The 15,671-nt window shown below is 34.7% G+C and overlaps 3 protein-coding genes across 3 annotated transcripts; 1 reads left to right on the top strand and 2 right to left on the bottom strand.

Annotated features, from left to right (window-relative positions):
* Window positions 1–3,184: 3,184 nt before the first annotated feature.
* On the top strand, window positions 3,185–5,111 carry LOC131661797 (vignain-like). Its single transcript, XM_058931432.1, has 4 exons — window positions 3,185–3,965; window positions 4,146–4,381; window positions 4,467–4,607; window positions 4,727–5,111. The coding sequence occupies exons 1-4, from the start codon at window positions 3,518–3,520 to the stop codon at window positions 4,988–4,990; spliced, it is 1,089 nt and encodes a 362-aa protein (XP_058787415.1). The 5' UTR covers window positions 3,185–3,517; the 3' UTR covers window positions 4,991–5,111.
* A 66-nt stretch (window positions 5,112–5,177) lies between these two features.
* On the bottom strand, window positions 5,178–5,795 carry LOC131661798 (uncharacterized). The gene has a single exon (XM_058931433.1). The coding sequence runs from the start codon at window positions 5,743–5,745 to the stop codon at window positions 5,335–5,337; it is 411 nt and encodes a 136-aa protein (XP_058787416.1). The 5' UTR covers window positions 5,746–5,795; the 3' UTR covers window positions 5,178–5,334.
* Window positions 5,796–12,929: 7,134 nt separating this feature from the next.
* On the bottom strand, window positions 12,930–15,195 carry LOC131656050 (leucine-rich repeat receptor-like serine/threonine/tyrosine-protein kinase SOBIR1). Its single transcript, XM_058925835.1, has one exon. The coding sequence runs from the start codon at window positions 15,054–15,056 to the stop codon at window positions 13,164–13,166; it is 1,893 nt and encodes a 630-aa protein (XP_058781818.1). The 5' UTR covers window positions 15,057–15,195; the 3' UTR covers window positions 12,930–13,163.
* Between the last annotated feature and the right edge of the window lie 476 nt (window positions 15,196–15,671).

The raw sequence follows: 15,671 nt of genomic DNA, 5'->3' as shown, positions 1-15,671 counted from the left end.
ATACTCAACGAAATACCATGCAAACTCTCAATCTTCTCAATATACAACTTAGCAAACCTCTCCATCGTATAATCCATCCTAATTAGAATAAAGTGAGCAAATTTCATCAATCTATTCGTAATAACCCAAATCACATTACAATTACTCTGTGTCTTAGGCAAACCTGACACAAAATCCATGGAAATACTATCTCATTTCCACTTAGGAATGAATAACGGTTGCAACAAACAAGATAGTTTCTGATGTTCAATCTTCGACTTCTGACAAATTAAACAAGAATACCCATTTTACGCAATATCATTCTTCATACCAGACCACCAAAATAGTTTCCTCAAATCTTGATACATCTTGGTAGCTCCAGGATAAATACTCAAACCATTACGATGTCCTTCATCAAGACACCTATGCTCAAATAAAATTAAAGTCCTTGAAATTCAAATACCCAAGTAAATAGTTTCATATCCATTCTTCTCTACTCACAACCGTTGAAAGACACCTTTGCTCCATTACTTTAAATTCAACTTTGAAAGTTCTATTATGAGTCATAGGGGTCTTTAGGATCAAACTCTCATTTGCATCCATAACTTTCAACATTTTATTTTCTATATGAATATTGTAATTCTTTTTAAGCAATTGACCAATGCTTACAAAATTATACTTGACTCCCGAAATATACAACACATCTTTAATCAAGGAATACTCACTATTTTTCCTCTTGATTGATACATCGCCAATACCATATACTGCAAGTGTGCTATCATCTCCGAATTTCACCTTGTTCTTCAATGTTTGATTGATCTTAACAAACCAATCTTTCATTCCCGTCATGTGCACTGAACACCCAAAGTCAAGGTACCATTGATCGCTGCATTATGCATCTCTCGTGTAGTCATAGTCACATTTTCAAGCGATTGTACCCAATTTAGGTTTTATTTTTGTGTGTTGTTTTTTTCTTCAAAAATCACCATTAACAATGTGCTCTCATCATCTTCTTTCCTTGCAACTTTGCTTTAGCTTCTCGTGGATCATTCTTTTTGGCATGACATTCGCGGGAAAAATGTCCAAGCTTTTGATAATTGTAATATTGGACATTGTTCTTGTCATTCTTCCATCTTCGTCCTCTTCCTATATTAATGCCAACTTTGTAATTATTTGAACCATTACCTCTGTTTCAGCTGCTTTCACCCTTTTGGGAGTCTCTTCCACCATTGTTGTGGTAGTTTCATCTACTTCTATTCACTAACCACTTTCCATTCATTTTCTTGTCCTTTCCAACAAAACAAGCTTGGAAAGCAACTTCGGCATTTGCTTTGTCAACATAACTCTCCTCCATTCTTTTCTCATGAGCCTCAAGGGAACTTTGCAACTCTTATTTGCTCATGGTTGAAATATTCTTGGACTCTTCAATAGAAACCACTAGATTATCAAATTTTGACATCAACGATCTCAAGATTTTACCAACCACATGTTGTTTTATGATTGTCTCTCCGCACGCTTTGACTTGAATCACCAATCTTGTGATTCTTGTAGTAAATTCACTATTGGTTTCCTTCTCCTCCATTTGAATTAACTCTATCGGCGTCTTGTGAGTTTGTAACATCATCACCTTTTCCTTATCAGCTCATGCATAAGTTTTCTCCAAGATTTCCTAAGCTTACTTTGAGGATGTATAGTCACCAATCTTCTTAAAATTATCAGCATCAACACATTGATGTATGAGATACAAAAATTTGAAATCTTTCGTCTTCTACTCCTTGTGTGTAGTACTTTGTGCAACAATTGGACCTTCTACAAGTAAATTAATATCATTCTTGATCACTTTAAGAACATCTTGATAACCAAACAACACCTTAATCTGTTTACACCACTTATCATAATTCTTCACATCGAAAAATTGAGAGATTTGCAAAAATACATTCGTTCGAGGTAGAAAGTATTTTCGCATACTAAGTGTTTGAGGGATCAAACCAACTCATAGAAAAATAGTGACCTATATATATATATATATATATATATATATATATATATATATATATATATATATATATATATATATATATATATATATATGGTCATACTAAATGGTATGGAGGTCCATGTAGAAAATTAAGTTTTGTTCAATCATAGATGTAGAATCTATTTCTCTCACTTTTTGTTGTTATTTTATTTGTCTTAGAAAACAACACCTTAGAGTTAGAAGACCCGTTGTAAATTGTAAAAAAGACGTTTTAATAAATAATTTTGTATTTATCTTATTTATATTCTTTTTTTAATTAGTTTATATTTAAATACTTAATAAAATTTTTTTTACACCTGGCCAATTACAAAATTTAAAATCAATTACTAGCCATTATTTTAAATAAACACTAATTAATGATCATTTGTATAATTTCTTTATACAATTAAAACAATATTTACATAATACTATGTTTTAAAGAAAAAGATATTATATCTTTTTTACAAATTAAGAATTCATGTTTGAACTCATTATCTCTCTCCAACTCAATCAATTGAAAAAAAAAAAAAACTAGAGAAGAGAAGATAAAGATTACAACACTAAAATAAAATAAAATAAAATAGAGAAGTAAAAAGAAAGAAAGGTTACTTGAAAAAGGAGAAAAATATTAAAAGAATATAAAAAATGTTAACTATGGTCATTTGTTTCCATTTGATATTGTGACTAAATCAATTGCTTTTCTACTCATTCAAAAGTTATTTATAAAGTGATTATTTAAATAAGAGCATTGATAATGTAAAGGTAATGCTTGAACTTTCATATTATTTTTTTAGTAAAATGAGGAAAACTAATTTAAGAATTTTGGTGTGTATGAGAGGTCCAGAAGTTAACTTCTGTATTTTTTTAAATGCATTTAGAATTTTTTAAAGGTGACTCTTTACCATTAAAATTTATTATAACTGAGAAGAGCAATCTCTATGTTAAAAACCATTCCCAAAGAGGTTTCAACATTAAAAAATGAAAATAGATTGGTGCACTTTTTATGTATGATGTAACATCTTTTACAAACCCTTCCAAAAGTAATTGCGTCAGCTATAACTCATAGTACATATAAAAACAACAGTTATTCAATAATTTGTAGTAATACACAAAGAAGTTCAAAATCAAACGCAATTGATCACATTCCTCTCCCTTTCACCATGTTACTCATTAATGCAATAACGTAATCAGCATGCAACAGAAAGATGATTCTTCAAGCATACAATAACATAAACCATGCAATGCCACAAAAACAAAATAACAAACACCTTGTCATCATCAATTGATAATCCTTAAAAAAAAGAATAAAATTAAATTTCCTTGTTTTCCCTCATTGAACCCTTTGCTTCCATACATGAACAACACAATCTTATCCTATTATATCACATCCATCATTGCTCATTGTTCATTCCCTTAAGAAACCTTTTACTTCCTCACATTCTTTATTCTCCAAACCCCTATATAAATCATCCTCTCCTCTTTTTCTCATTCATCAAACTTCCATTCAATTAACTAAGAAACATGGCAATTAAGAAGCTATTGTTCATTGTTCTCTCCATTTCTCTGGTTCTCGAAATATCCGAGAGCTTTGATTTCCATGACAAAGATTTGTCCTCGGACGAAAGCTTGTGGGACTTATACGAGCGATGGAGGAGTTACCACACGGTGTCTCGAAACCTCGGTGATAAACACAAGCGATTTAACGTGTTCAAAACAAATGTGATGCATGTCCACAACACTAACAAGTTGGATAAGCCTTACAAGTTGAAACTTAACAAGTTTGCTGACTTGACCAACCATGAATTTAGGACTATTTATGCTGGATCAAAGGTTAATCACCATAGAATGTTCCGTGGAACATCACGTGGAAATGGAACATTCATGTATGAGAATTTTAACAAAGCTCCTACATCCGTTGATTGGAGGAAGAAAGGCGCCGTCACTGATGTCAAGGATCAAGGCCAATGTGGTAAGTAATTGTATAGTTGTTATTTAGTTTCGCTAACAAGACCTTCTTAAGTTCTCGAAGGTCCTCTGCATACATATAAGATTCGCGACTACAAGGAATTTGTTTTCAAATGGTTATTATTGATTATTTTGTATTATATCTTTTAATGACATTGTTATTTGTCACTAATGATTTGTATAGGTAGTTGCTGGGCTTTTTCAACGGTTGTAGCTGTTGAAGGAATTAACCAAATCAGGACAAATAAGCTAGTGGCCTTATCTGAACAAGAGCTTATAGATTGTGACACTGAACAAAATCAAGGATGCAATGGTGGACTAATGGAATATGCTTTTGAATACATCAAGCAGAAAGGTGGCTTAACAACAGAAAGCTATTACCCTTACACAGCAAATGATGGATCATGTGATACATCAAAGGTGAATATTATACTAAACTTTTATTAAAAAAATCCAATATAATTTTTCAGATGACTTTAAGATGCAAACACCATTCATGTTGCAGGAGAATGTCCCAGCTGTGTCAATTGATGGCCATGAAACTGTTCCGGAAAACGACGAAGATGCATTGCTCAAAGCTGTTGCCAACCAGCCTGTTTCTGTGGCCATAGATGCCGGAGGATCTGATTTCCAGTTCTATTCTGAGGTAAATAAGGGAGTAGTGATATTATGAGGCATTTTTTAGCCTCAGCTTAATTTCAAAATTTTAGTATTCAATTTTGAAACTAATGTGTATTTTAAATTTGTATGAATATACAATAACAGGGAGTATTTACTGGTGAATGTGGAAAAGAGCTAGATCATGGTGTGGCAATAGTGGGATATGGGGTAACTGTTGATGGAACTAATTACTGGATTGTGAGAAACTCATGGGGAGCTGAATGGGGAGAACAAGGTTATATCAGAATGGAAAGAAATGTATCTGACAAGGAGGGACTTTGTGGCATAGCTATGGAGGCTTCTTATCCAATCAAAAATTCCTCCGAAAATCCAAAAGGACCTTCATCGTCTATTAAAGATGAACTTTAAATACTACTTTCAAATAAAATAAAGTTGGATGTTGTTTATTAATATGATGCAAATAGTATTACTACCTTATGTTATTGTAATATTTGAATCTTGAATTTGATGCTAAAGCAATATTTGGATATTTATGCTTATATTGCACAAAGAAATAAATCTTTCAATTTGATATAACATATATGACATCATCTGCAAGCATAATATATAGAGATAAGATCTATTTCTCCAAACAACAGACTCAGAAGTTACCAATTCTTATAAATTATGACTCAATTTCAATTGTTCAATAACAAATCCGATATGAAGGTTGAATTTAAACAACGCTAACTAACAACATATATGCTAACAATCTATAGCTTAGGAAAATGCTTAGGTGATATAGGGTGCAGTTTCTTCCTAACAACAGCACAAGATCGATCATCAATTAGTCTATAAAATTCAAGAGGGTTGAAGGTATCTTTAACATAACGTTCAATCTTCTGCTCATTGTCACCAAAGATGTTACATAGGGCACCCAAATAAACCCAAGGCAATTTTCCTGTTGATCGCATTGAATGTCCTACTTCCCGAAAAACGTCCCTGCAAACCATGCGACTCAGATCAAATGCTGAATGGTATCCTGGGACCGCATTCGGTGGTGGAGGTGGTGATGGATTTAGTTTCAGCCGTAGACAGTGCTCTACGGTGCTGGCTGTGGCAGGGATGCATGTCATCATGGCCAAAACAACTATCATAACAATGATTTTCTGTGAAAAAGACATTGTAGGTAAAAGAATCCAGATCTAGTTCTATATTGTATTTTTGGTGGAAAGTTGTGTTTGTTACATGTTGCATATTTATAGAATTTCTCATGTTTTTTTTTTTAGGTTATATTATTGTTTCTAATTTATTGGTTAACTTTTTTGAGTCTCCTACTCCTACTCCGTAAATAAAGTATATCTCAAAATTCAGGAACGTTGAGCTAAGTTTAAGAGCATCTATAATTGAGACTGCTTTACTTAATAGGACTCCAACTTACTACTTATTACCCTGTTTTCTGTTGTAGTAACAAACAGTTAGTTATCTTTTGGATCTTTACTATATATAGATACACTATGCTAATGTTGAATATATTCTATTTTTTTTACAATAATAAATTAGGAATATTTTCATTTGTTATTGTGTAACACGTAGGAATGGCAACGAGTAGGGCAAGGACGGACCCATACATTTTAAGTTGTGGGGGCATTTAGTGATGGGCACAAAAGATTTATATAGTAAAAACGATTCTTACAAGAATCAAAGAATTAATCTCTGCAGTTGCTGATGTCTGATTATACCAGAAATATATTTTAAGTAATCTATTAAAAATAGCACTTTTGTATTACTTAATTAAATACACATGTAAATATTTACACAGTGAATAATCTCTTTAATATTAATAAAACATAAAAATATACCAACACATTTTATAACATAAAATTATTAAAGTTTAAATTATGTATAAAGTATTAAACATAATAATCAACTTCATTGCATTGTTTCAAAGATAGTATATATGTATATTGAATTTTATTATTACTGTCGTGATTGATATTCCATTCTTGTCCAAATATTGGTATGAAAGTGCTTTAAGTTTAAAACTATTATAGACACTATGACAAGTTATGCCTAGGAATCAAAATTTGAGTGGGGGCATCAACCCACACACTAGTAAAGGTAGGTCCATCTCTGGGGTAGGGTCGGGTGCGGGTTTCACACTACCTAAATCCGCACCTGCACTCAAACTCAAAAGCTATTCGGGTGGAAAAATAACACCCATGCCTGCACCTATTGGGTTTGAGTTTTTTCACTCAAACCCGAACCCGTAGTAAAAAACAAAAAAATAATACAACAGCAAGTCAGCAACATTGAAATTTGAAACACAAAATTTCATTAAGGTCTCTCAAAGAAATTACAATTAAAATTAAGGTTTTAACATAGTCTCCAAGGAAATTCAATCACAAACATCTTAACATAGTATTCAACATCTTAATATTACAAGCAACTCCCATCATATCATGAACACCACTCCAATAATTTTGAAATTTTTCCATCATTCTTGTGGCCATCATCTCAATAATTGAATTGGCGATAACTTTGTTACCGCATTTGGTGATTGCAAATCGGAGTTTTTCGGTGATGCATCCATGATTGACGCTTCTTAGAAGTTGTGTAACGAACTCTTGTAACAGAAAGAATCGTTCAGTGAAGTGAGAGGAGATGAGCTTCAAGATGAAGCTTCAACTAAATTGATCAATGAAAGATGTTAGCAACGAAAGTTTGGTTGGAACTGCAGCGATTGATACCATAATAGAGTTTGAGAAGCTCTGCAATCTCATAACTAGAAAAAGATGAATATTCCAGATTTTTGTTACAATCAGTTACAATGCATAAGAGCTAAATTGACTTTGCTTATCAACATATATCATATCCTATACTACAGTATGAACAATAAGCAAAAGATCTTTACAAGCAAAAGCTCAATAACAAATATGGTCCGACCCAATACAATATACATACACTAATACTCTACGAAATGCTTCCACAAATTGAATCGATGAATTGATAGAACATGTCCGACTCAACCATTGTAAGCCTCTCTTCGATTTTCGATGGCATGAACAATAGCATGTTTGACCGATGGATAGAACAGAACACAAACATATGCATAATTTGATTTACTACCGATCCCTTGATAAATTATAGGGTTAAATATATAAATCCCCCTGTAATGTTAGCGAAATTTGATTTTAGCCCCTGGTAAAGTTTTCTTTTATGACCCCCCTAACTTGCGTAGATTCCATGTGAAAACACCCTCAGCTGCCACTTGTTCAGTCATATTTTATTTAAATAAATGAAAATGTATATGTGGAATTAGAAATTGTAATATGTGGCATGGAATGTAAAAATGACATGACATGTTGGAATAGGTTAAATTCATTCTTTTTTAACCCCTTGTAAAAATTTGGGTTAGTTTTTCAAAATCCATTGTTAGCAAGGAACGACGGTGTAAGGAAGGCAGCTGTAGCAAGTGGACGACGGCTTTGTGTAAGGGACGACGGTGCAACGATGTCTGAGGTAAGTGAAAATCAAGTTCTTCTTCGTAAATGACTTTATCTTCTTCATCTCCTCCCTCTTCTTCGCTTTTCTTCTGTTAGGGTTTTTTATTTGAATGTTTAAACGAAGGTATGCAACACTTTAACGTGACTTTTCACCATAGGGTGAGTTTATTAGTTTAAACAGGGATAAGATAATCTATATAGGGGGTTTATTCAACTGTGTCTGGGTTACACATAGAAAACTGGACAATGGACACTGTTGAGAAGTTAGTGAATACGTTGGGGTACAAGAAAGGAAGCTATAGGGTATATATGGACAAAGATTTTGGAAATACAAGAGGGTTTTTATATTAGAAACGCTGACTGGTGCTATGATTTTGCTTCATATTTTTGTGCAATGGGTATTGATGGAGACTTATTTCTGGAACATGGTGTTGAAAACATAGAAATACATGTTAGGGAACCTGTTTGTGTGAATGGAGTGACCGATGTTGATGAATTAGGAGATGAAGGGGTTGAAGGTTTGGATGATAGTGAAGACGACAAAGACACTGCACTTTTAGATGGATTTTAGGGGATTGATGTAACCTTGCCAATAAGGGAAGAGGGGGTAGTTTCTGGACTTTTGACAATGTCCGACAAGAAATGTGAAGAAGATGCTTATGTTAGTGATGAGCTGAACTCATCTGATTTAGACGAGTCTTGTGATGAGGATAAGCCCAAGTATAAAAAATATAGGAAAGAGCACCTTTCCAAGGACTTTAAGTTTAAGTGGGGTATGGAATTTAATACACTTGTTGACTTTAAAGAGGTAATACGTGAGTGGTCGGTTCTAAATGGAAGGGAAGTTACATTTGTGAAAAATGAAAGTTATAGGGTCAGGGTAGAGTGCAAGGCTAAATGTGGTTTTTTGGTTTTATGTTTCAAAGTGGACCACAAGCATACGTTTGCTAATAAAACACTTGTAAACAGCCACTCATGTGCTAGGGTTTTAAACAATAGATTTGAAAACTCAAGGTAGGTGGCTAAGCATGTAGTTAAGAGAATGCAAACAAGTGAAATTGTTAGAATTAGGGACATAATGCAAGATACTATACGACCTATTCTGTTGTTATTACTGTTGCAAGAGCATGGAAGGCTAAGTTGTTGGAAAAAAGGATAATTGAGGGAGATGCTGATATGCAATATTCTGCTCTATGGAGGTATGCAGCTGAATTAAAAAGAGTTAATGGTGGCAATACTGTGAAGATAAATGTGGAAAGGCTAAGTCCAACTATCCAACCTAGATTTGAATCTTTCTACTTCTGTTTTGATGGCTGCAAGAAAGGGTTCATCAATGGATGTAGGCCTTTTATAGGGGTTGATGGATGTCACTTGAAAACCAAGTATGGTGGTCAACTTCTAATTGCAGTTGGAAGGGATCCAAATGATCAATACTTCCTCTTGGCTTTTGGTGTGGTTGAAACTGAGACTAAAGAAAGTTGGAGATGGTTCATTCAACTCTTGATGGAGGATATTGGTCAAGACAAAAGATATGTTTTTATCTCTGATCAATAAAAGGTGATGGTTTTAAGATTTGTTACATAATTATTGTGTTGTTTATATTTATTATGGTTGTTGTGTATGTTTATATAAGATATGTCACATAAGATTTGTTTATAATTATTGTGTTGTTTATATATTGAGTTGTACTTTAATTTACAGGGTCTGGTTGTTGTGTTTGAGGAGATGTTTGAGAAGATTGAACATAGACTTTGTCTCAGACACTTGTATGTCAATTTCAAGAAGAAGTTTGGTGGTGGCACCCTAATAAGGGATTTGATGATGGGAGCTGCTAAGGCTACATACCATCAAGCTTGGGTATAGAAGATGAATGAGCTAAAGAGGGTTGATTTGAATGCATGGACTTGGTTGATGGCTGTGCCTACAAAGTGTTGGTGTAAGCATGCATTTAGTTTCTATCATAAGTGTGATGTATTGATGAACAATATCTCTGAGTCTTTTAATGCTACAATTTTAGTTGCTAGGGACAAACCAATTCTTACTATTTGTGAGTAGATTAGGAAGTATCTAATGAATAGGTAGACCTAAAAAGGTGAGGATTCGAGAAAGTGGTGAGGAAGGTGCTAGGAAAAGAAGGCCTGGGGTTACATACAAATGTACTAAATGTGATCAATTTGGACACAATGCTTTGAGATGCAAGAGCCTCACTCAGGACCCTGCTGCACTCAAAAGAAATGTAAGATTTGTTATGTTTTCAGTAAGGTTGATTTCTACTTCTATTCATTGTCTAATTTTCTTTGTTTATGACTGTTGTGTAGAGAAAGGTAAAAGCTCGGAAGAAGGCTACAGCTGTAGAGGAGCCAACCGATGCACAGTCTCAGCCAGCTAATGTGCAGACTGAGAATATTCTTCAAGTTATGGAGCCAGCAAATGTTCAAAATGTGGAGCCAACTAATGTGGAGCCAGCACATGTTCAAAATGTGGAGCCAACTAATATGCAAACTGATAACATTCATGAAGAAGTTGTGCAGAGTCAAACTCAATCATGTGTTGTAGACACAAGTCAACCTCAGCCCAAAAAAAGGAAAGCAGGCAAACCTCACCATGGATTAAAGATAAGGAGGAGTGAAAGAGTTAAATTGAACTAGTTCAAGAAGCCAATTACAGGTCCAAGTTCAGTTGACCAACCAATTACCATAACAGAGCCTGCAGAAACATCAAGTGCTCCTGACTCTAACATGGGAGTGTCCACTAGGTATTTGAAGAAATGGAAGAACAAAAAGATCAGAAATTGATTAAGTAGGGCTCATGTGTTTTATTGTGTAATTGTCAGAAACTTCTTATTTTGTGTAACTTATTTTGTGGCAACCTGTTATTTTGTGATGACCTATAACATGTAATGACATCTCTATGTAATGGTATCTTATGTCTTTCACTTGATTATGTTGGAACAGACCTATAACATGTAGTGGAATGGTATCTTGTGAAACAGACCTATAATATTTAGTGCAATGTTATATATGTTTCCTTCATTTGATGTTGTTTGAACTTATATAGCTGCATAATCCAATAATTTCAGTTGAATATGAAGAAATTTAAATAACAGACTTTCTATTGAACCAAAACAAGAAACACTTTCCATTCAAACTGATCAACCAAGATACACTTTCTCTTAACCTAAATTACACACACTGATTCAAGTACACACAAGACACGCTTCCTTAACCTAAATTACATATACTTGTAAATTAGTGAAAAAAACATCCAAGATATAGCAAGTGCAACCATCATGATATAGCTCTTCTTCTTCTCCATTGCAAGTTTTTTCTTTAATCTCATTGTCTTCTCATAACGTGTGTGTACTCCCCAATAATCATTAACAGTCTCCTTCAAAATTTCCTTCATAACATCTTTCGTTATTTCAGAGCATCTGCATTGAATCAACTCGGTCCTCTTGAATTCACCAAACTCGTCATCCCACAAGAACATACCACAACCATTCTACATAAATTGTTGTCACATAAATTCGAATAAAAGAAATGAAGAAATAACTACAAATAATAAGTTGATACAAACACTTACCAAAGAGTTTCTGCATTTCTAGAATTTTCGTTTAGGGTTATCAATGGTGTTTGATACAAACATCTTCATAGCCTCGTTACAACCACAAGTGGGCAGAAATCGTCCAACTGAGTTTTCAACATATGATGATTTGCTACCCATGATGATGATTTACGTTTGTGTGTTAAAACTGGACGACGAAAAGGGTGGGTGGTGGGTGGCGAAGGGGGGCAATGAGGTACAGCAGACGAAGGAAAGGAAAAGGGAAAGAGGAACCCTAAGAATGGCGGCTTTAACATGAAGAGGTAGGTGGCGATGGTGTACGTTGGAAATGCTACGGTGTACAAATTTAGAACAAAAATTCCACATTAAAAAATAAGGGAGAATCTTAGAGGAATCTGGATGCACAAGTGGCAAATAAGGGTCTGGTGAAGAAATCTACATAAGTTAAGCGGAGGATCAAATTTTTTTTTACAGGGACTAAAACCTAATCTCGTTAATATTTCAGGGGGTTTTGTATATTTAACCCTAAATTATAAGTCAAAGTCAATAACAATCCAGAGCATATGTTCCTCAAAGAGGTTAAGACATCTCCCTGTTTCCTTTATCAGCCACGTGGTTATTTTCAAAATACATCATATGGCGTAACTTCCTACTAACACATCCCTCTTTTGACTAAGGCTATAGTAGTATCCTAACAAATTCACAACTAATTTGAAATTTGGAGTTCTTCAGTTAAGGGTCACATAACAATTTTTTATGTAACCTGAGTTACCAAGTGAAGGTAAATAATCTCAACCATTCATTAATTTCAAACTCTTCTTAATTCTAGTATTATCAGTCAATAAATGCAAATAAGCTTGACCGTTGTTGCAACTCTCTTGGTTGTACATTTTAAGTGTAAATGCAGTGCCAATTATTTCTGAGGCAGTCAATGCAAAATACAAGGAAGCTCACTTGTAAACTTCTCTTTGTTTTTGTCAAAGGAGGAAAATGAGAAACACATTTAGTCCTTGCTTCAATACTAGTGTGAAGTATGAACATGTTGACTTTGCATACATATTGCAATATTTTATAGAATAAAGAGTGAAGAAAAAACTGTATAAAGAAAATATAAAATAAAAGAAGTAGAAAATTTTGGAATTGTATTCTGTCATTTTGACTGTTGACACAGATTGTATCTTTGTATTCAGTTTTGCATATTCACACTTTTGTCCAAATTCAATGCTTAGCAATGATAGTGCTGCTTTTTCTTTTCTTAATTAATGATGGAAAATGGTTATCAATAAAAATACTCATAAGGAAAGTATGGTAAAAACATGAAAGTATTTTATTTACTTGATCAATACAGAACCATAGTGCAACAAGATAGTTACAGATTCAATTAGACATACATAATCACAATGCTGAATTTCATTCTATCTATACTTTATCTTTTCTTGAAATTCAGCATGTTGTAATGCAACAATACTATTATAATGACACACTTAATCACACATTATTATACATTTTATTTCATATATTCATCAAATTAACTAGTGCTTGATTTGGAACAACATGATCCTGACATTCTTACTATCAGGCCTCTCTTTAGGATTATCCATGGTGCAAAAGCAAGCAATCTTCAAAACCAGAAGCATCTGCTCCTCATAACCATTACCAATGAGCTTTGCATCAATTGCGTCCTTCGGATTTTCGGAAGTCATCACATTTCTCATCCACTTAACCAAACTCATCTCATCAGTACTCTGAAAAAAATCATCAGATGGAAGCTTCCCTATCACCAAAACACCAAGCATAACACCAAAGCTAAATATGTCACACTTGTCACTGAATTTGAATATCTGATGATACTCGGGCGCGATATATCCCACCGTGCCAGCTACGTTCGAAGTACTGATATGCGTCTGCGCGTCAGGCATTGCTTTCGCGAGTCCAAAATCCGCAATCCTAGCTTCCATATCATCGTCAAGAAGAATGTTTGCAGGCTTGAGATCACGATGAATAATGCGAGGACTATGGCTCGTGTGAAGGTATTCAAGCCCTTCCGCGATACCAAGTGCAATCCTATGCCTTGTCAACCAATCCAACTCCGCTTCACCTCTTTCAACTTTGCTCAACATATCCTGCAAACTTCCATTCTTCATAAACTCATACACAAGGTAATGACAATCAGGTCTAGAAACATGAGCCAAAAGAGGCAAAAGATTGCGATGACGAATCTGACCGACAGTATCAATCTCCGACTTAATCTGTCGCATCTTCTTATGCAGAAGCTTACTATCTTCTTCAGCCAACTCCGCTGCATCCTTCGACGGCTGAATAATCTTCTTTATAGCAATCATCTTACCATTACTTCCTGGTAACTCGGCCTTGTAAACCTCGCCACATCCACCTCTTCCGATAAGTTCCAACGAAGCTAAACCGTCTTCTTTCTCCAAGAAAGCTAAATCCTCAGCTTTCTTAATCAAAGAACTATAAATTGCAGGACCAGAACCTTTTCCTCTTCCTTTAATCACAATCAAAGCCAACTTAAACAACAATGAAAACACGAAACCGGATAGTATCCCAGCGAATGCTCCTGCAATGAATCCAAGTATCCATCCAGTAAGCTTCCTCCTGTTCTTATGATTGTGGTGATGATCCACTGCTGCAGGACCAGGTGCTGGAGCAGGAGAATTAGAACTAGAACGAGAACGACTCCTTGTTCCATTTGAATTCGAATTCGAATTCTCAGCAAGGATATACCGCTTATTCCCGGTATTGGTATTATCATATTCTAGAAGCTTCTGATTCAACGGCAGGGCTTCGAGAAAACCGTTACCAGAGAAGTTAAAGTGTCTGAGATTACGAAAAGACCGAACCGAAGCCGGAACTCTTCCTGTAAAGTGATTGTTTGCAACGGAAAGAGTTTCTAAATTCGGAAAATAGCGAAGAAAATTCAAGTTTCCGGAGAGTTTATTTCCAGAAATATCAAGAAAACGAAGACGGACGAGAGAAGAGAATTCGTTAGGAACTTCGCCGGAGAAAAAATTATTAGCAACATTAAGAATCTCGAGTTTTCTGCAGTCAACTATGGAGGAAGGGATACGGTCAACGAGTTTGTTGTTTGAAAGAGAGAGTTCTTTGAGTTCTGTTAGTTTTCCAATGGATGGTGAAAGAGTGCCTATGAGTTTCTTTGATTTGAAAACGAGTTTTGTGACTCGGAGGGAGTAGCTTTCGTTGGCGGCGAGTCGTCGTTCGCAGAACACACCCTCCGTGTTACACGGGTGGTTGGTGGTGTTGGTTTTGAGGCCGAAGTTGTTTTGGAGAGATGCGAGGGCTTTTGCGTCGGAAGGGTGGAGGAGGAGTTTGGCATGAATGGAAAAAAGAAGAGAGAGGAATGAGAAGAGTAAGAGGATTTGGGGGATAGTGTTGTTTTTAGCCATTGAGGCTAATTGGAAGTGGAACGGGAAATGGAAGAATCTGTGTTTGAAAAATCGTTGTGCTGGATGGTTGTTTAAGATGATTTTGTTTTATTTTTTATAGGCATAAAACGTGTGGACTACTCACAGACTTTGTACTCAGTCTTCTTTCAGCTTTGAATTTTCTTGCACCATTTTAGAAGTTTTGGCATTTTAATATTATTTTGTGATTGGTCTTTTGTTTTTTTCTTTTAGTATTATTGTTGTGTTTACTCTTGTGTCACTCACTCTCTTGTATGATATTGAAAACAATCTATATGGTCCAATGGAGAATTGCTTATTATCTTCATAATCAACTTTGATGAAGAATAAAAATGCAATAATGAAGTTTTATCTCATTTAATTAGCTTGATTACATGGATCAAATTTCACTATAGTGTAATATCAAAGTTTATGTCTTCTAACTAATTGTTAGTTGGTCTAGTGGTGATTGATTGTAGACTTGGTAGAAAGAATCACAGTTCAATCCTCCACACCTCTCCACACCTGCGATTGGGAAAAAGGCTGAAACCACTTGATGTCAAAACTGACCATTTCTCTTACAACGTGTTTGTCTATCTCTAATCATTTGATTCTTTC

This window comes from Vicia villosa, linkage group LG3, assembly GCF_029867415.1.
Source record: "Vicia villosa cultivar HV-30 ecotype Madison, WI linkage group LG3, Vvil1.0, whole genome shotgun sequence".
Classification (NCBI taxonomy): Eukaryota; Viridiplantae; Streptophyta; class Magnoliopsida; order Fabales; family Fabaceae; genus Vicia; species Vicia villosa.
The sequence above is the reverse complement of the archived record's forward strand: the minus strand, read 5'-3'. Positions and strand labels throughout refer to the sequence as shown.

Excerpts from the sequence above, each read along its gene's own strand:
- LOC131661797 (XM_058931432.1), top strand. The coding sequence starts at position 3,518 with ATGGCAATTAAGAAGCTATTGTTCATTGTTCTCTCCATTTCTCTGGTT. Across the intron at positions 4,382-4,466 it reads GATCATGTGATACATCAAAG|GAGAATGTCCCAGCTGTGTC; the intron begins GTGAATATTATA and ends TTCATGTTGCAG. Across the intron at positions 4,608-4,726 it reads ATTTCCAGTTCTATTCTGAG|GGAGTATTTACTGGTGAATG; the intron begins GTAAATAAGGGA and ends ATACAATAACAG.
- LOC131661798 (XM_058931433.1), bottom strand. The coding sequence starts at position 5,745 with ATGTCTTTTTCACAGAAAATCATTGTTATGATAGTTGTTTTGGCCATG.
- LOC131656050 (XM_058925835.1), bottom strand. The coding sequence starts at position 15,056 with ATGGCTAAAAACAACACTATCCCCCAAATCCTCTTACTCTTCTCATTC.